General features: G+C 48.1%; 2 protein-coding genes across 9 annotated transcripts in view; both read left to right on the forward strand.

Moving 5' to 3' along the window:
* Positions 1-1,922: 1,922 nt before the first annotated feature.
* On the forward strand, positions 1,923-4,949 carry LOC109764266 (protein HASTY 1). The gene is made up of 6 exons (XM_040392249.3): positions 1,923-2,211; positions 2,877-2,984; positions 3,091-3,255; positions 3,469-3,572; positions 4,113-4,371; positions 4,485-4,949. The coding sequence occupies exons 1-6, from the start codon at positions 2,137-2,139 to the stop codon at positions 4,689-4,691; spliced, it is 918 nt and encodes a 305-aa protein (XP_040248183.1). The 5' UTR covers positions 1,923-2,136; the 3' UTR covers positions 4,692-4,949.
* Positions 4,551-19,410, forward strand: part of LOC109764265 (uncharacterized) — a 35,546-nt gene continuing 20,686 nt past the window's right edge. For 3 of the 8 annotated variants that reach the window (XM_045229804.2, XM_020323109.3, XM_073501233.1), the window contains exons 1-10: positions 5,070-5,371; positions 5,481-5,790; positions 8,737-8,877; positions 8,990-9,070; positions 9,653-9,769; positions 9,884-9,973; positions 10,047-10,142; positions 10,229-10,285; positions 10,397-10,465; positions 10,547-10,633. In XM_045229804.2, the coding sequence (XP_045085739.1) occupies positions 5,349-5,371; positions 5,481-5,790; positions 8,737-8,877; positions 8,990-9,070; positions 9,653-9,769; positions 9,884-9,973; positions 10,047-10,142; positions 10,229-10,285; positions 10,397-10,465; positions 10,547-10,633 (1,071 nt within the window). In that variant the 5' untranslated portion in view covers positions 5,070-5,348. Of the gene's footprint in view, positions 4,688-5,069; positions 5,372-5,480; positions 5,791-8,736; positions 8,878-8,989; positions 9,071-9,652; positions 9,770-9,883; positions 9,974-10,046; positions 10,143-10,228; positions 10,286-10,396; positions 10,466-10,546; positions 10,634-19,284; positions 19,387-19,410 lie in introns of those variants that run through there. The other 5 variants (XM_040392244.2, XM_020323108.3, XM_040392245.2 and 2 more) reach the window with 4 other exon arrangements.

Genomic DNA, 19,410 nt, shown 5'->3' on the forward strand with positions numbered 1-19,410 from the left:
TGAGTTTTAGTGCGATAGCCGACGGTATTGGCTCTACATATTCGAGATGGCGGAGATCGTCGCGCACGCCTACGACATTGCCTGTTGGAGGCTCTGTCGGCCGCATCACAAGATCAACTTACCAAAGATCAAGTCCCAATCGGATGCATAGCTCATCGGTCCGCAGGTGAACATTGTGTTCCGCCCAACGAAGAGGAAAACCCACATTGTCCTTAAGGAGCGAGACACACAGGAGAGTGATCAGGCGTCATGGCGAGGCTCAGAGTAGAAAATCCACACCTCGTGCAGTATGAGGCGGAGTGGTTCTATAAGTGGCACCATGAGTGTGAGAAGGCGAATGTCAAGAAGGAGGAAGAGGCAGAGCAAGGAGGAAGAGGCAGTGCCTTCACGGGTGATAAAAAGTGGAGTCCGACGACGAGGGTTCCGACTTTGACTGGGAGGGCCTTGCACGTGAGAGTGATGAGGTGTAGTTGTCTAGTGTCTATAGTGTAAGTACTCTACTATGTTTAAGTTCAGATGTTTGCATTTTTAGATCGTTGGATGTTTAAAACCGTGAATATTGGAAGTTTATAGCGATGGAGTATGCAATGTGATCAAGTACTTTGGATGTTTGTTTTTTGTTTTGTTTTAGCATGCTTGAGTGCCCTAAAATAAGGCAACGGTGGGAGAGAACAATTTTAAGTGCCCTAAAAATGACCTTTTGGTGTGCTAAAATAAAGGAGTTGTTAGAGATGCTCTTAGGCCTTATACAATGCAAGGTGTTTACTGTTTAGTGAGGTGCTTGATAAAATAAATCGAGTTCTTCTTAAGCATTGGTGCTTATTTCTACATAAAAGATCTCTAATTAAGCACCCGCCATCTAAAAATAAGCATCGATCCTCATAGGAAAAACTATTTTATTTCTCTAAGCATCTCCCCTAAGCACTTTACATTGTACACTACCTTAAAAAGCCCAAATACGCGGGTCAGACACCGTCGTGGCCACCGATCCCTGTGGGTTGTGGTCTCCCTCCGTCTCCGATCGCTCGACCACCTCCACAGGACCTCCCATTGCGTGACCTACAGGGGGAATAGAGAGGAAACACAAGCCCTCCTTCCCGCACTAGCTTTGGGGCGGCCCAAATGCTCCGCGGTGCTCCATTGTTTTTATCTCCTGTTTTTTGTTTCTCTAAAAAATGTCGGATTTGAAATAAAGTTTTGAATTAATAAATGTTCATGAATTTAAAAAATGTTCCTGAATTATAAAAAACATTCATGAATTTGATTTTTTTCCAATTACAAAAAATGTTCGTGAATTTGAAAAATGCTCCAATTTTTAAAGAAATTATTAATGAATTTGGAAAAAATGCTCACAAATTTTCGAAGATGTTCGAAATTCAAAAAATGTTCAGGAATTTTATTTTTCCCCAAATTAATTAAACTGTTCAGAAATTTTAAAAAGAAATCAGCTGATTGAATAAAATGTTCGAAAATTTAAAATAGAGATATGAAATTTAAAAAATGATAAGGAATTCAAAAAATAATTCACAAGTCCAAAATAAATGTTCTTTAATTCCAAAAAATATTCACGAATTTAAAAATGTTCTCAAAATTCAGGAATTCTTCATGAATTTCAAAATTTCTTCTTGAGTTTATTTATTACCGATTTTTTTAAAAGTCATAAGTTTAAAACAAGAAAAATAAAAAAGTAATGAAAATAAGAAAAGTAGAAAAGAAAAATATAAAAACGGAAAAAAGAAAGGGAAAAACCAAAGGGTGTGTCTAGGACACATTTAGATGTGACGTAGGTATGTCACAGCTAACCTGATGTCCACCATGTTTGTGGTTTATTTTTTTTGTCCCAGCTTTTTTTATTCCTTATTGCTGCGTTATTTATGAGAGCTTGGATGTGACATTCTTAGAAAACATCTAGATCTGAATTAGATAACTGAAAACGAAAACCGGTTCTGGTAAACCCTGAATGGGCTGGTCCATATAGCACAAGGGTATCTCTCTCCCCGGAATTCTCAAAGGAAAAAAAAATCTGTATCCCGGCGGTACGCGGGGAATAGGATCCGCCGCTCCTCCTCCACTCCTTCCTCTCCTGAGCCCGCGCACGGCCGGCGCCAGCCACCTCGAGGCTTCCCCTCCATCTCCATGGACGCGTCCTGCCTCCCAACGGAGGCGGCGACGGGTGCCGACCGCGATTCGGACCCTCCAAACTCGGGACAGGTACTTGTACTGGCCTTGCTTCTGTTTCGGTGACAGCCTAAACGAGTTTCCAGGCCGCAGCTAATCACGTGCTTTGTCTACGCCTAGGGTTCCAAACTCGTGCCCAGTTTTTTAGTCCAATGCAGCATGAATCTCAAGTGTCCGCAGCAGTTTTAGGTTGTGAACCGATGGTGTGGCTACACGTGTCACTAATATACTCCCTCGGTGCCAAAATAAGTGTCTCAACTTTGTACTAGTTCTAGTAAAATTTGTACTAAGTTCAAGACACTTATTTTGGGACGGAGGGAGTAGCAAATACGTCCAAGACGTCACAATTGGAATTCTGAACATGCTAATTTTGGCAACACTACGATTGGAATTTTAAACAATGCTGTTTCTGCAACATTGTAGGATGGAACGAAGAGGTCTCTACTCTAGCACTCTTTGTACTAGTTATTAAGCGGATTTAGTTGAATTTATATTCCGTAGGCTTTAATTCGCTAGCTTTGGCCTTTGTGATCTGACATGGGGCCTGGTAAATTCTGTACCGAGAACTCGCCAATTTGAAGGCACACCTTCAGTTATGTGCACAATGCAATTACCAGCGTGCTTTCTTCAAATTCTGTCACTTTTTTCTTTTATCAAACAATGCATTGGTGATGTCTGATCAATGTGAAATACTCCAGGTAAGAACAGAAGAGGAACTATACGTGGAATCCTTTCTAAAGGTTTCACTTCTGCTAGCCAACCAGGAGTTGATCAAGGTTCAACTTCATGGCTATAAGATGCTTCAGGTCCTTCCTGACACTTTACTTCATCATAGTGCTTCATGTACATACTCTCAGATGACTGGGTCCTTAATTCTTTTATTTCCTTTGCATTGGTCTTTTTTTTCTGCAGCATCTCCTGAAATACAGGAGTGAAAAACTTAGCAGCGCTAATCTTCTAAAGTTGATGTTACAGCTGGTTAAATCCGATCATGATTTAGTTTTAGAGAGTACTGACAGTAGAAGCAGCATGCCAGATAAAAGACCCCAGAATAGTGATTGGAGTGCGGCACCCACGGTATACCATTATGATTAGTTTTTTGTATGTCCCTTTATGATGTGTCCAGACATTTAAATGTGTGACAATTGTTTTTACCAGGTGGTACACATATTTTATTTCAAGAGAGATGCACTCTGACTATAATATACAACCTCTATAACTTAATGTAAGACATTATGTTAGAGGGAATACTTTTTTTCTGTTCTTGAATGTGCTTTGTTGATGGTACAGGGAATCAATGAAACAATTTCTTCTCACCAAGGAATGGACTGTCCTATCCTTGCAGAGCATAATTTATTATGCGAGGCATTTATTATTGCAACGTCTTGTCTAGGGTATGATTTGCTTCCACTAAATTGGATTGCCTGGTATCCAACTGTATGTAACGCCCCCTTCTCCATAAATAAATGACATTATAGAAGCCTGAGGTCCTTATTTTCAAAATGGATTTCCAATATGAACAATTTTTTTTCAATTGTCAACATGAGACATTGCTCAGTAGGCCAGGAGCGGTATATTCAATGTTAGAGATGTGCATAGTTGCCAGTTTGCCACATATTAGCTGTGTCATATGACCGCTGTATTGGGCGTTTTGTGCATATGTACCACGCATGCATGTGTATATATACTTGGTCTCATGGGAATACAGGTTGCTATTCTTCATAGCATTAAATACACCAAATTTCATAGTTGAGACTTAACTGGAGTATTGACAGAAGGATTCTATTAATTTAGTTATGAATTTATGATCATGTTATTACTACAGTTTATGAATTAATCTGTACCTTGCAAACCATGCAAGTAAAAAATATCACTTATTTAAGAGCAGAGGGAGCAGTTACAAAGCGACTACTTACCTTTGAACTATTTTACAGGATTCAGCAATACATGGGTATGCTTCTATGTCTACTTAATTCTCTCAACAGAATATGGATCCAGATGGAGTGGAATTGTAAATATGTGCGTACCATGTCTGGATTGAGCAATCTATTTTCTGATGGTCAATTTTTGAAGATGTCTTATCACGTTGTGAAATTCTGTGAGGAAAAGCTTATGAATGGAATAAACGAGTATGGTGCTTGTGATGTGTTCTCCACAGCTCTTTTGGAATTAATCATTCCTCTATTCTTGCGGGTAAATGTTCCTCTAAATTTGCAGTTGTGCCCGAACAATGATTGTAAATACACAGCAAATTTAGGTTGCATACAGCCGTGTGTTTACAATCTATTTCTTTCATATTTTTTCAGCTGCTCCGTTGTATACATGTACTTTGGACGGCGGAAATTGGTGTTGACTTGTTGCCTGCAGAAGTTGAAAAGGCTAAAACCTTGAGCTGTATGGAGCTTGATCATTTGCTTGAAATTTCTGATGGGCTGTATACTATTGACAGTGAGGAATCGTTCCGTGAGAATGAGACAAGGGCACTGTTAGAGGGAACTCGACAGAGGGTGTAAGTACATTGCTATAGCGGTTCAGATATACTGTTTTTTTTTTTTGATCGATACTGGAGTACTTAGAAATGACCAAAGTCAAATGTTTGCAGTGAGAGTTTTCTTGAGTGGCATGAACTTAAATTCTACATCAAATGTTTATTATGATAATCATGTTGTTTACTGCTTATATCATTGCCATAGGTACAATTTTATAGGTCTGTGTACAACCATTAAGGGGGCATTCCCTAAGTTGTTGGAAAGTCTATCTGTTGGTAATGCGTTCACGGAAGCTTTAGGGTGTATGGAATTGAGACATTTAGGGAAGCTTATCCGTCTTGTAGTTATTCCTCTGGTCAAGCATTGTCCCCGTGAAATCTTGGAGGAGTGGACAGTCAACTTATTAGAGCCCATACTATTGGAGTGCGAGGATAGACTTCATGGTACTTGGTTTTATCTTCTTTATAAAAGACAAGCACACAACCTTTTTAACTATGGTAATCTTGTTGGAGAAGATGAACAAATAAATAAAATGGGATATAAGCTACTGCTAGAGTTTACTCGAAAGATGTCAGATTTGCTTGAGGCCTTAGCATTTATGGAAAAACTGTTGTGCCTCTACATGAAGATGTTAAACCTATCTGCAACAAGGACACTGTCTCTTCTCAAGATTTGAACTCTATGGCACCATCTTCTTTCTGCAGGTACAGTTTTAGTCAAATTCTGTTAAATAATACAATTCTATGTCTATTTATTAGAAGTCATAAATAGAACATGAAAGAAAAACATGTAAAAAGGTAGTCAGTTTAACAGGTTTCTTCTACATCATAATTTCTTTGAGAAGTTGAGGATGAGCTTCTTTGGATACTTTGTGGATGATAAAGCAGCAATCAAGGCTCTTCACTTTTGCCGTTATCTGATTCAGCTTGCAGTTTCCACAAATGATGTGCGGCTTGAGCGTTTGATTGTAGATGATCTGCTCCCGTGTTTGATATGGCGTCTAGACAATGAGCTCCAATGTGCAACCCAAAGTCTAAGACATGAATCAGGGTCAAGTACAGATGGTAGTGTGGACAAAGAGCTGCATGCTCTTTGTGAAGACTTGTATGTTTATCTGGTAAAGGTAAGCTATTAATGCAAGGGAGTCACTACGATGTATGATTTATGCACTTCAAATACACTTCATGTTTGCAATTTATAGAATGTAATGGGTACATGCTTTTTGCCGCTGATATGGAACAAAGCGAGCTGCAGCTTGTTTACCTCCATTATCTGCCGGCCCTTAAAAATTTGCTTGTATTGCTTCAGCCATGACAATGGGTTTTATTTTCTACTCCCTCGGTCCCGTAATATAAGATCTTATCACATCCAATACATGAGTACAATGGATGTAATAACATCTTATATTATGGGACGGAGGGATTATCAAACTGTGGGGACTCGAGCTTAGCATACTTGGGATTGTGAGGAAAGATCTTACAAGGTTAGGGTTGGAAGGGAAGGTGGTGGAGGATGGTAATTGGTGGTTGTGGACAGTATGGTTCTATGATGGAGGAATTGTGCAGGAAAGTGGAGATAACTGGATTGGTTTGGGAGGTGATGGGCGCAATATTGGGTAGATGGGTCTGCGACTTGGTGGCGGTTAGCGGAGATGTGTAGGATCGAAAGTAGGTCTAGAGGGGGGTGATTAGACTACTTGACCAAATAAAAATCTAGCCTTTTCCCAATTTTAAGTCTTGGTAGATTTTAACAACTTAGCACAAGTCAAGCAATCAACCTATACATGCAATTCTAAGAGTATAGCAGCGGAATGTAAATCATTGCGTATGAAGGTAAAGGGAGGGGTTTGGAGTGGCAAACGCAATATAGACACGGAGATTTTTGGCGTGGTTCCGATAGGTGGTGCTATCGTACATCCACGTTGGTGGAGACTTCAACCTACGAAGGGTAACGGTTGCGCGAGTCCACGGAGGGCTCCACCCACGAAGGGTCCACGAAGAAGCAACCTTGTCTATCCCACCATGGCCATCGCCCACGAATGACTTGCCTCACTTGGGTAGATCTTCACGAAGTAGGCGATCTCCTTGCCCTTACAAACTCCTTGGTTCAACTCCACAATCTTGACGGAGGCTCCCAAGTGACACCTAACCAATCTAGGAGACACCACTCTCCAAAAGGTAATAGATGGTGTGTTGATGATGAACTCCTTGCTCTTGTGCTTCAAATGATAGTCTCCCCAACACTCAACTCTCTCTCACAGATTTGGCTATGGTGGAAAGATGATTTGAGTGGAAAGCAACTTGGGGAAGGCTAGAGATCAAGATTCTTGTGGTTGGATTGGAATGTCTTGGTCTCAACACATGAGTAGGTGGTTCTCTCTCAGAAAATGAATGCTGGAAGTGTAGGCACGTTCTGATGGCTCTCTCACTAATGGAGAGGAGGGTGGAGGGGTATATATAGCCTCCACACAAAATCTAACCGTTACACACAAAAGAGCCAACTCGGTCAGACCGAATATGTGAACTCGGTGAGACCGATTCAGTTCAAAATGTGAACGTTAGAGTTTTCGGTGGGACTGACATGATCAACTCGGTGGGACCGATGAGCTAGGGTTAGGGCAAAACTTGATCTCGGTTTGACCGATTACTTCAACTCGGTGAGACCGATTTCAGTAACAAGCAAACAGAGAGTTGGTCAGGCAAACTCGGTGGGATCGATCGCTCCTTTCGGTGAGACCGAAACGTTACGAAAGGGAAACAGAGAGTTTGCATTGTGAACTCGGTGACGTTACGAAGGGAAACAGAGAGTTTACAATCCCATCTCGGTGAGACCGAGATCCCTATCGGTTAGACCGAATTAATTAGGGTTTGTGGCAGTGGCTATGTCAAGTGAACTCGGTGGCGCCGGATGCATCAAATCGGTGGGGCCGAGTTTGACTTTAGGTTTAGGACATATTTGGATATGAGAAAATGGTTGAGGGTTTTGGAGCATATCACTAAGCATTTTGAGCAAGTAGACCATTAAGCAACACCTCATCCTCTTTTAATAGTATTGGCTTTCCTATGGACTCAATGTGATCTTGGATCACTAAAATAGAAATGAAGAGTCTTGAGCTTTTGCTAATATTTGTCTTTAGCATTTTGAGGGGTCCACATCTCTTAGTCCATGCCATGCCAATCATTGAACTTTCTGAAATGATTATCTTGAAAGAATATTAGTTCAATGAGCTATATGTTGTTAAGTATTATCAAAACCACCCAGGGATTAGTTGCACTTTCAAGGTGGTGTGCTGGAGGCCAGGTGTTGGATAGTGGGCATGATGGTTTAATGGGTATGGAATTGAGAGAGCGGTTGATGCAATGGTGGAGTTATATATGGTTGGAGTTGACGGCCGAGGATGGGAGAGGCAAGTGGATATCTGGCGGGCTCCAGGGACGATGGTATGTGTGCTGGTGGTCACGCTCTCTAGAGTAGAGAGGCGGGTGCAGATGTCACGGAGTAGCTGCTGCACTGTTACCGTGTTCTTGACTTCCTGTTACCAATTTAACGTGGTCTTGTTGGCAGGAGGGCGGTGTATGTTGCAGCTCGGTATTAATAGTCACATGTCTATGATAAGGTTGATGCTGTGCCCAGAAGGTGTCTCCGGACGATGAATCATCAGCCAACTGGTGTTGCGATGCCGGTTTGGTGCTTTGGAGGGAAGGGTAACGGGGTAGGATAGAGAAGATGGATCATGGTTATGAATTGTTAATTGATAGCTCGCTCAACCAACTGTGGTGGCTTCATTTTGTAGAGGATGGTGGCAGCAATTACCTGAAAGACATGGTTGAAGGCCAATTAGGACTTCTTCCGTAGTGGCCATTTACTGCTGATGGGGTTTACTTCCAATTTCATATAGCCTTGGTTGACACATGCACCCGAAGGATTGACTTACGTATTCAAACCCAACTTAAACTCTGATTTCTTGTTGCTGCTCCTGCATTCATATGCTTTGTGCCTGCTGTGGGCTCCATGTTGCCTATATGGATTCCCCGCATAACATACTCGTTCATTCATGTATCTGTGATAGGATTCTGACGGAGAAGATAAAGAAAGCCGCCGCGCTGAAAACAATTATACATCCTGGTTGGAAAATGAAATGGAAAATCTTCGAGTAAAGGCGGGCTCTGCTGCTAAGGAACTTCTCGAGGGATCTGACTGGAATTGGGAAGTATGTTTCTTTTCTATTTTTATAGATTCTGAACATCTTTGAAGGTTCATTACTTCATTTTCTTTTGGTAGACATTTCTTGGTTACAACATCCTCTTTCATGTTACAACCAGTTTGAAGATGAATTTCAGAGATACCTTCCTGCTTATATGGAAATGTTGGAACAAGTGGATTCCATGGATGTCTCTGATGAGGTAATTTGTTTGTTGCACCTGGTATTGCTTTGGACAATATTATCTTATGATCAAATATAATGATTATCTTCTGATGGGGCTTCTGCAGTTTTTCGATAAAAAAACAGTTTCGTAGGCAGGTGGAAGTTGTGTTTCTGATCTTGTGCATTTTTATGTGTGCAAGGTGGACAACCTTGGCAGGGTCAGTGTTTTACCTAAAAATATAAACTAATATGGGCATCTGCTGCAATGCTTTGCACTATGGTTAACTATGGGAGGCTAAGACAACAACCGTAACAATTGCATAATTGTTGTTAATAAACGAGATCCCTGACCTTGCTTCAATAGATCTAGAAATTATTTGATAGTTGAAACTTGAAAGGAAATCAAACATGAGACAATAGGGTTTTTGTTAGAAATTATTTTTCATGTATTGCATAAAACAGGATTGTAGAGGAAAATGTTTTCTTCGTAACATGTTTATGTCTTTAAAAAAAATACAAGACATTACTTCTGGTTGATGGTACTCTGCAAGGCTTGTTGTCAATGCCTTCTCTGATATCAAGGGACCAATACAACTTCTCTGATTATAAACACCTGCAGCGTGATTATTTGAAAGAAGAAGCTCTCTTACAGAAATTGAGGCCAGAGTTCAGATCTAAGTATGGCATCAACAGCTGTGAGCACCCTTATATGTTGACCATCTCATCTTTGCGGCAAGTAAGCAGTTTGATATACTCTTCATTTTGATATAAGCATTTTACGATGAATTTCTCATGTATATATGTTTGCGAATATTTTGTCTAACAGATTTTTTTTTGTCTGCCCTTGTAGCAACAATTTTATTCAATGAATGGCCTTATATACCAAAGGGAAAAAAACAAATTTCTTAGCAAACTAATCATACTCAAGCCCTACATCAAGGTATTAATCCAATGCGCTGCATTTTGTGTTAGTATAGTTGAAGCACCACAGCTCACGTATTAATGGTTTGCAGGTCTCCGATTGTTCTTCTGATATTATTCGTCGTCTCCGCGATAAATCTGAGATACAATATGAGCTTCCTGAATGGGCTCTGTTACCATCCGTTGATGTGAGTATTTTGTTTGCCTGTAGAATTAGTAAATAAAAGTAGTCTATTTGACGATTGATCTGAGCATTTGTTTTTTATCTTTGTAGTTTCTGCACACTGTATTACTTCTTTGGGAACCTGTATATCATCCTCTGATACGCCAGGTGACTTGTGGAACTTTTAAAGCCTTGTACTTTCTTTGAGAGTATATTTTTACCTTTCCTTTTCTGAACTATTTATTGGGGTGCAACTAAACAAATTTTGTTGCTCTTTAGAGCCACATGGCCACACTTTTGTGGATAGTTGATCATTATAACAAGGGGAGTAATAGAGAATACGTGCAGGTATGTTCTTGCATCAATTTTCTGACTTCTTAGCACTTTGGCATGACTAGGAGTCCCTTTCATTTTGGTTTGTCTTTGCAGCAAGTAGTACCAGCTACACATGATTTTAAGTTGCATTTGCAGCCTTATGCATACGCATTTTTTGAGACTAAGCTTAAAGATAACAAGGTACGTGACTGATACATGAGGTTATTGGCTTCATTGTTAACAGCCTCTTTTATTTCTGTTTCCTCTGTGATACCGACCTTCACAAAATGTCAAGTTGATAACTTGTCTATTGCATGTCTATACATGCTAATGAATCATTCTTGAATCTAATTATGAAAATGATACCTTATGGTGATATACGTTAAAGTGTATATGTGGATTGCCTAGCCCTTTCCATCAGTTCGGACTTTTGGTTGCGTTGGCTAGTTCATGAAGCTTAACATGGTATCAGAGCTAAGGTCTTGAGTTCAAAGTCCTGGCTTTCGCATTTTATCCAAAAAAATTGCTGCTACCCCCTCTATGTCCACATATAGGTCTCTCGAGCTATACCTCTGAGTCTATTCATGTGCTGACTTCTCGGGTCACACGTGAGAGGGGGGTGTTAAAGTGTATATGTGGATTGCCTAGCTCTTTCCATTAGTTCGGACTTTTGGTTGCATTGGCTAGTGCATGAAGCTTAGCAATATACATATTGAAGTTCTCAGTTGATCATTTTCAATCAAGTTCTTTTGGATACTTCACAAGGTGTACTCTGCTCTTTGCCTCCGACTCCACAATTTCTAATGTGTTACTTGGCCGGGTCTTCTCTTTTTGCTCGATTTTGTAAAGTTCACTCCAGTGTTACAAGAATAAGTTTGTTCAGAAGGCATCACATTTCCTTATTTGTGTACTCCCTCCATTCCTAAATATTTGTCTTTCTAGAGATTTTAACAAGTGACTACATATGGAGCAAAATGAGTGAATTTACACTCTAAAATATGTCTATATACATCCGTATGTGGTAGTCCATTTGAAATCTCTAAAAAGACAAATATTTAGGAACAGAGGGAGTATCTGTTATGTTTGTATTGCATGTAGATTAATGTGACCTATATGGAATAATACAGACCAAGGTTATAGAACTTGCTCAAATCCTGGACCTAGGCTGACAATAGGGGAAAAGTTGGGTAATGGAAACCATAAAACAATTAAGTAGTGTGGTCACTTGAAAAAATTGCAAATTTGGATCTAAGCTCTTCTTGGGTATGACAGACTACCAATGTTTTTTTCCGAGAAAACGCAAAAGGATCTTTGCGTTTCATTGCATTGAAAAGACGAGAGAGAGTACATGCCTCCTAGGAGGTTATAGTTACAGAATCCTAGCGCCTGATCAGTGGACGTCCCAGGAGGCGGGCAAGACAACCCTCAGCCCCTTTGCCCCAGCTTGTGCCCAACATTTGGCCTCGTCTTTAATCCTATCGACCAGCGCATCTATCGAGGGTCTTGCATTGTCGAAGACGCATTCGTTCCTTTGTTTCCAGATCATCCAGGGGACGAGCAGTGTGATTGGTTGTAGAGCTTTGCGTAGTGTAGGAGGGGTCTGTGCCTTCGCACGCAGCCGCCCGTCCAGCATGGTAGGTTCGTTGGCTGGTGGTTGGGCAGGTATACGCGCCCAGTCCAGGGTGATGCGCCAAGTCTGCTTAGTGAATGGACATGCCAGGAGCAGGTGTTGGATGGTCTCCGGGTCTTGGTCGCAAAGGAGACACCGGGGGTGGTGTTGCAGGCCACGGCGGGCCAGCCGCGACGCCGTCCAACAACGTCTTGGTTGGCAAGCCAGTGGAAGAATTTGACGCGGGGTGGCGCCCAACTCTTCCAGATCAGCTTCCAAGAATGACGGCGGGTAGATCCCTGGAATGTGGCGGCGTAGCAAGACTGGGCCGAGTATGTGGCGCTGGCCGTCCATCTCCAGAGCAGCCGATCGGGTTCGTCTGAGAGGGGGCGATGTTGTAAAGCTTGCCAGAGCATCAAGTACTGGCCAATCTCGTGTATCCTGAGGGTCCCCTGGATGTCGCGGGCCCAAGTGTTTCCGCCCAGGCCTTCTGCCACTGTTCTCGTCTTGCGTCGCCGCTTGGGGATGCATTGGTATAGCATGGGGGCAATCTCACGGACGGATTGGCCGTTTATCCATCGGTCATCCCAGAAAAGTGTTGTCCGGCCATCTCCGAGCACCATAGTAGTAGATGCGAAGAACAACGCACGCTCCTCCTTGGAGAACTGGAGGTCAAGGCCCTTCCATGCGCGGTCTGTGTCCGTGCGGGCGAGCCACATCCATCGTAGCCGTAATGCGAGGCCAGCGCGCTCCAAGCAGCGGATCCCAAGCCCGCCATATTCCACAGGGCGGCAGGCGTGTCGCCAATTGACGTGACAGTGCCCTTCGTTGGCGACGGCGCGGCCGGCCCAAAGAAAGCCACGTTGGATTTTCTCCAGTTGTTTCAGGGTCTTCTTGGGTGGGGTGAACGCGAGTAGCTGGTGAACTGGGATGGCGCTCAACACCGACTTGACCAGTGCGAGCCTCCCGGCTTTGTTCATGAGCCAAGCTTTGCATGTCGGTAGTCGGGCGGCCACCGAGTCGACGAGGGGCTGTAGCTGTGCAGCAGAGGGTCGACGAAGCGTTAAAGGGATGCCAAGGTAGGTGATGGGGAGCTCAACCACCGGGCATCCCAGTTGGGTGATCATCTCGGCCGTCGCGGGTTTACCATGGAGGATGGTAGCTGAGCTCTTAGCATAATTCACCCGGAGCCCACTGGCTCTGCCAAACAGGGTTAAGATACCCTTGATGGCCGCCACGTCGTCCTGCGTGGCATGGCAGAATATCATCACATCGTCGGCGTAGTGAGATCGCCGGAATAGCTCGTCGGGGGTGTAGCGGCCGTAGTATGCTGAAGTCGTGGGCGCGTCTAATGAGGCGGCTGAGAGTGTCAACCGCGAGCACAAAAAGCTGCGGAGACACGGGATCTCCCTGGCGCAGACCGCATCGGAGCCAGATTGGTGGGCCGGGTTCGCTGTTGATCATGACACGGGTGTTGGCCGTTGTGAGGAGGATGGCCATCCACTCCCTGGATCGAGGCCAAAGCCGTTCTGACCAAGAACCTCGAAGAGGAACGGCCACGATATGGTGGCCACGATATGGAATCAAAGGCCCGCGTGAGGTCTAGTTTAAGCATGATCCGCAGGGCCTTGAGTTGATGCAACAGTTTCAGTGATTGCCTGACCAGAACAAAATTGTCGTGGAGACTCCTGGCAGGGATGAACGCATTTTGATTGCGACTGTCCAAGCCGCCAAGTCTGGGGCCTAGCCGGAGCGGTAGCACCTTCGCGAATATTTTGGCCACGAGATGTATCAAACAAATCGGGCAATAGTCGCGCAGCCCGCTGGCGTCGGCACGCTTGGGAAGCAGGGTCAGAAGGGCTTGGTTGGGCTTGCTGAAACCTCGGCTCCGCAGCTCATATAACTGCTGGAAGACGTCCAGGAAATCTTGTCGAATAGTGCCCCAACAGGCTCTCACGAACTCTGCCGTAAACCCGTCTGGCCCGGGAGCCTTGCGGGCCTTCAAGAGTTTGATGGCGTTCCATATTTCCTCTGGGCTGAACGGCTCGTTAAGGCCTGCCAGGTCGCAAGGCTCAATGAGGTGATCAAGGTCCAGCGAGCAGTCGCTTGTGGCAGGACAGCCGAAGAGTTCGTCGATGTGGGTGAACGCTGCCCGCGCCATCTCCTCCTGCCAGTGGTTACGTGGCCGTTGGCGGTGAGGGCGTGGATGTGGTTCTTCTGCCGGCGATAGGAGCATTGCCTGTGGAAAAAGGCTGTGTTGGCATCGCCATCTTTGAGCGTGGTGATGCGGGCACGCTGCCTGGCTATGGTGCGCTCTAGGGAGGCCAATCCGAGGTATGCGATCTTGAGCTGCTTACGCAGCCAATCCTCCGGAGGCGATAGCACGCGATCTTCTTGAGCCTTGTCGAATCGTGAGATGAGCTCGTGAGAGATTGTCATCTTATCCCGTATGCAGCCAGTGGACTTAGCGCTCCAGCTAGTGAGCATGCGCGCAGTTGCCTGAAGGCGCATCATCAAGCGACGGAAAGGGTCCGGGTCATGCACCGAGCCCCATGCCGTGGCCACCGTGTCGTGAAACCCAGGTAAGCGCAACCAAAAGTCCTCAAAATGGAAGCGGCGCCGCACCGTGCACGTTGGCGAACAGTCGAGCCATAGTGGACTGTGGTCTGACACGACGGATGCAAGGCAGCGCAGGTGGCAGTCTGTGTGGCGTCTTCCCAATCCGAGGTGCATAGCATGCGGTCCAGGTGTACCAGCGTGGGTGGCGATTGTTCATTCGACCACGTGAAGCGCCGTCCGTTGAGGTATATTTCCTTCAGCATGAGGTCTTTGATGAGGCGGTGGAATCGGCCCATCATGCGGCGATTCAAGTTGCCCCTGCTCTTGTCCTCGTCGCGGAGGATTAGATTGAAGTCGCCACACACCATCCATGGCCCTGGCCAGTCCGCGCGCACGTCTCTAAGCTCTTGCATGAATGCGATCTTGTCCGCATCCTCCTGGGGGCCATAGACAATCGACATCCACTAGGGCGTGCCCGTGGCCGCAGTCACCTTGGTCGTGAGGACGTTCATGGTGAACAAGGGGTCCGTGATAGTCACAACCCTGCTCTTCCACGCAAGCAGTATGCCGCCCCGCGTGCCTTGTGCCGGGAGGTACGTGTAGTCATCAAACTCAGAGCCCAAAGTGTCAAGAACAACAGAGGAGCAGATCAACTCCATTTTTGTTTCTTGAAGGCAAACAATGGAGGCAGAGGTGGTTCCAATCAGCGAGCGGATCTCCGTGCGTCGGGCGCACGCATTAAGGCCGCTCACATTCCATACAACAAGCCTAAGTTTGTGATCCATGCACACAAAGTCGATGGCTCATGGCACGCGTACCACAACGTTGCTTGTCGGGGCGGTTGTTGAGGTAGCCATGCGCGCAAGGATCTCGCGATCAACCAGTGCGGCGATGGTCGTGAGCACTGAGAGAGGGATGGGTGCTGCAAATAGGCCATCGTACGCCTTCATCTCGGCTGAGGTGATCCTCTAGCTTGTCCCAACGATCCCAAGGGTGCGCATGATCTGAACTTGCGATCTTCATTCGGCGGTGGGCGGTGCCGCCGGTGGGGAGGCCGCTGTCGAGGCTGAGCGGCCGCGTCGCGGGGTGAAGTTGAGCGGGCGCCGCGGTCTTCTCCCAAGGGTAGGCAGGGCTGCGGTGATGTGCTTTGTGGCGGCAGCCAGGAACTCACCCAGAGTCCAAGTGCGTGGCGGTGCAGCGCGGCCGCGGGATCGGCATAGCGTGATCGGCGGGGAGGCGAACCGCCCTGAAGCAGAATTGCACGGGCCGTGCTGCATGCCAGTCAGCGTTGGCAAATCCTTTGGGGGCCCGGTCGTCGTGGGCTGATTGATCGTGGGCTGGGCCGGTGGCCTTTGTAGTATTCTCATCGGGGTGTGGGGCTCGACCTGTCTGGTGGCGGGGTTGGCGCCACAGGTGGGTTGCACTTCCACGCCACAAGTGGGTTGCACATCCCCGCCCTCCTCGGCACACGCGTGGGACCTAGGGGGCTGGTCGGGTGCGTCTGTCCCCGCAGTAGGTGTTGGCATCAGCGAGACATCGCTTTGTCCCGACAGGATAGCTGGTCCATCTGGTTGGGCGTCTGGCACCTCGCTCAGAACAGCTAGGCCCCTATAGCTCATCGGATCGGACGAGCCAGGCGTGGGGCTCGCACGATCTGCCTCGGTTACGGCAGTCTCGGCCTGATTTGAATCCGGGGATGCTTCCGGAGTGGTTGCAACCAATGACGAGTCGCCAGTTGGCGCTGGCACCAAAGCTCCCACTGTCAAGGATGGGCCACCCGCTGCTCCAGATGTTTCCACCCTGTGGGTCTCTGCGGTGTCTGCATCTCTGCGCGCTTGGTCCATTGGCAAAGCCCTTTTTTGCTTTCCTCTGCCCCTTCCTTTTCTGTCAGCATGACGAGGGTTGATGGGCCCCTGCTGACCCGGCCACGGGGCCATGCTGCGACGCGCGTGCTGTACGGGCGGCGGTGCATCCACACCGGCAGGAGTAGGCCAAGATGGAGCCACGGACACCCCATCCGCGCGGACAAAGCGGTTGCCGGCGCGCCAGAGGGAGGAATCCATGGCCATGCCATCCGCGCGGCGCCTCTGTGCGGCGGCGCTTGCGGCCATGATGACGCGCCCCGGCCGAGGCCAGGAGCGCCGTCACGGCAACCATCATCCCTCGAGCCAGCTCCTCCCTGCCCGGCACCAGGCTGGGCGCCGAGAGATGGTGCTCCGCTCGGCTCGACGTGCGCCAGCGCGATGGCGATAGGGTATGTGAGCGTCCTAATGATCGGAGCATCGGAGCTCAAGCGAGCGGGGATCTGCTCAACAATTTCCAGGATGGCAGTGCGGCGAATGCTGTCTGGGCAGTGTGTGCGCCCTGCCAGCCGGAACGTGGCCAAGTCTGCTCTGGAGCGGGTGTTCGGGTGGAGGCGCTCGATCCAGCAGCTCCCCCCCAGGATGTGCTCGGCGGTGGGGAGGTGCGAAGCCTGGGTGGGTATTCCACGGAGCTCCAGCTCGACGCGAAATTCGAACTCGTCGGAGCTGGCGTGGGTGAGCTTGCTCTAGGGCCGGAGGGAGAGAGAAAAGCGTGGCGAGTTGATGAAGTGGTCTCCGTCCAGCCGACGCTTGATGGAATGGGAGCTGATTAGGATTAGGAAGTCCTCTGGGTGGTGGACATGGACGGTGAAGTCGCCGTCGGCGAGGTCGAAGGTGTTGAGCAGTACATCGGAGACCTCGGCGACAGCCACGCGTGGCCTGTTCCCGGTGATGGAGGCAACCATAGCGCGGCCCAAGACCTCCTCAGCCTCCTCCATCTCAACCGAATGCGCCATGATCACCCGAACTGGCTCCTGCACGCACGTTGCCGGCACGGCGGCTAGCTGGGCTATAGGCAGCAAGGGAGGCGGAGGCGGAGGGGTGGCTGTCGGATGTGGGGTTCCAGCAAACCCTTAAGGTTCGAACACTGGGGTGCGCGCGAAGTCTTTCCCTCCTACCGATCTACGCCTTAGCTCGCTAAGATCTCGCGGACGAACTCAACGAACTCACAACACAAAGAGACACGAGATTTATACTAGTTCGGGCCACCGTTGTGGTGTAATACCCTACTCTAGTGTGGTGGTGGTGGATTGCCTCTTGGGCTGATGATGAACAGTACAGAGGGAAGAACAGCCTCCTGAGGTTGAGGTGTTCTTGTGCTTGGTGACTTAGCGGGTGAGAGCTGGGTGAATTGCTCGATGCCCCTATTGTGGTGGCTAGCTCTACTTATATAGGCCCTTGTCCTCTTCCCAAATATTGAGCGGGAAGGGAGCCAACAACGGCGGGCAAATTTAAAGGGGGACAGCTAGTACAAGCTATCCTGACAAAAGTGGTCTTCGCCTGCGAAAAGCTCTGGTGGTGACGCCGTCTTGGGCTCCACGATGACCTCCGTCTTGCCGTCCTTCTGGTCTTGGTCTCGTTGCACCGATATAGCAACCTTTGCCTGATGCCTCGGTACTCCTCGCCTGCGCCTGCTTCCTTAGCACCAAAGAGGAAACAAGGACGCTGCGCGCGCTGGCGCCCGCCTGGCGCCGATCGTCACGGCTCACGTCACGAGAGCCTCGTGAGGTTTGCCCCGCCTTGATATCTCCGCTCCTCGTGAGCCTGCCTGACTAGGCCACTCCTGAGGAGGTCTTGCGTCGTCCGCCTCGCGAGGCTTGGCCCCTCGCGAGTCTTGGATGCCTTGTTGATGAAGATGGGCCGTACGGCCCGCTGGCTTAGCCACGCCGTGGGCCGCAGGCAGGCAAGTCTGGGGACCCCCGTTCCCAGGACGCCGACAGTGGCCTGGGCTGGGGCGCGCTCCCGAGCGGCCAGACCGGCGCGGCCAGTGGTGGGGCGAGTCCGCGCGGCGACGTCCTGGTGTGTGGCGTCGCAGGAGCGCAAGTCTTGGCCGGAGACAAGGCATCGTCGGCACCGGATGTCGTTGGTGCAGTCCTGCACCCGGTGGCAGTGGTCGAGGCAACGGAAGCAGAGCCCCGCGATCTCTTTCGGGGATGGGCTGCATTGGCGCAGCAGTGGCGGGCTGGGCAAGTCGACCTGGCGCGGGCGGCGTTGGCGGTTCCTGTGGCGCGGTTGCTGGTACCCGTTAGTGTCGACTTGGACCCCGCCGGAGACACAGTGCACCTCGGAGTGAGGGCTGAGGCGGGTCGAGGCGTGCGCCCGGGCGGGGGCCACGGCCCGTGGAGCAGGAGGCGCCAGCGGCGCCGACCGAAGGGGCCGGCGGAGCGCGCGCGACGCTGTTGTACGAGCGCGGCGAGGACTCGCTCTCTGAGTCAGACGAGCGGTTGCTGGAGGACACGCGGTCGTCGAAGAGGGTCGCTCGGGGCTCGACAGGGTCAGCGCTTGCAGACGGCATGGCCGGGGGTGGCTGGCTGGGGGGACGGGGGTTGGGGAGGAGGGCTGCCGTCGGGGAATCAACGGCGGCGGGGCTGGTAGGTGGCTGGGTCAGGCGGGGGGAGCGGGAGGGAGGGAGCGGAGCGGAGCCATCACCTCAAAAGGCCTCACTACCAATGGTTTCAAATAACCAGCCGCTGGGAATTGAAAATTCATATCTGAGTTAAGAAAATTGAAAACTTGACTTATGTGTTCTTTATTTATGTATGGGTACCTTTATTTTTCTATTTTGACCAGCTTAAATTTTGTAATGGAACTATCTTTTCCAGTATCATTGGGCGACAGAGCAAATACGCCTGCATAAAGAGTTTGATAAGCTTTTGGTTTCCGGTGGGCTAGATCATCGTATGGATGAATTTATATCTTCTAAGGTAATTATTTGCGTCAATACAAGT

This window comes from Aegilops tauschii, chromosome 6 (genome assembly GCF_002575655.3).
Source record: "Aegilops tauschii subsp. strangulata cultivar AL8/78 chromosome 6, Aet v6.0, whole genome shotgun sequence".
In the NCBI taxonomy this organism is placed as follows: domain Eukaryota; kingdom Viridiplantae; phylum Streptophyta; class Magnoliopsida; order Poales; family Poaceae; genus Aegilops; species Aegilops tauschii.

Excerpts from the sequence above, each read along its gene's own strand:
- LOC109764266 (XM_040392249.3), top strand. The coding sequence starts at position 2,137 with ATGGACGCGTCCTGCCTCCCAACGGAGGCGGCGACGGGTGCCGACCGC. Across the intron at positions 2,212-2,876 it reads ACCCTCCAAACTCGGGACAG|GTAAGAACAGAAGAGGAACT; the intron begins GTACTTGTACTG and ends GAAATACTCCAG. Across the intron at positions 4,372-4,484 it reads TCATTCCTCTATTCTTGCGG|CTGCTCCGTTGTATACATGT; the intron begins GTAAATGTTCCT and ends ATATTTTTTCAG.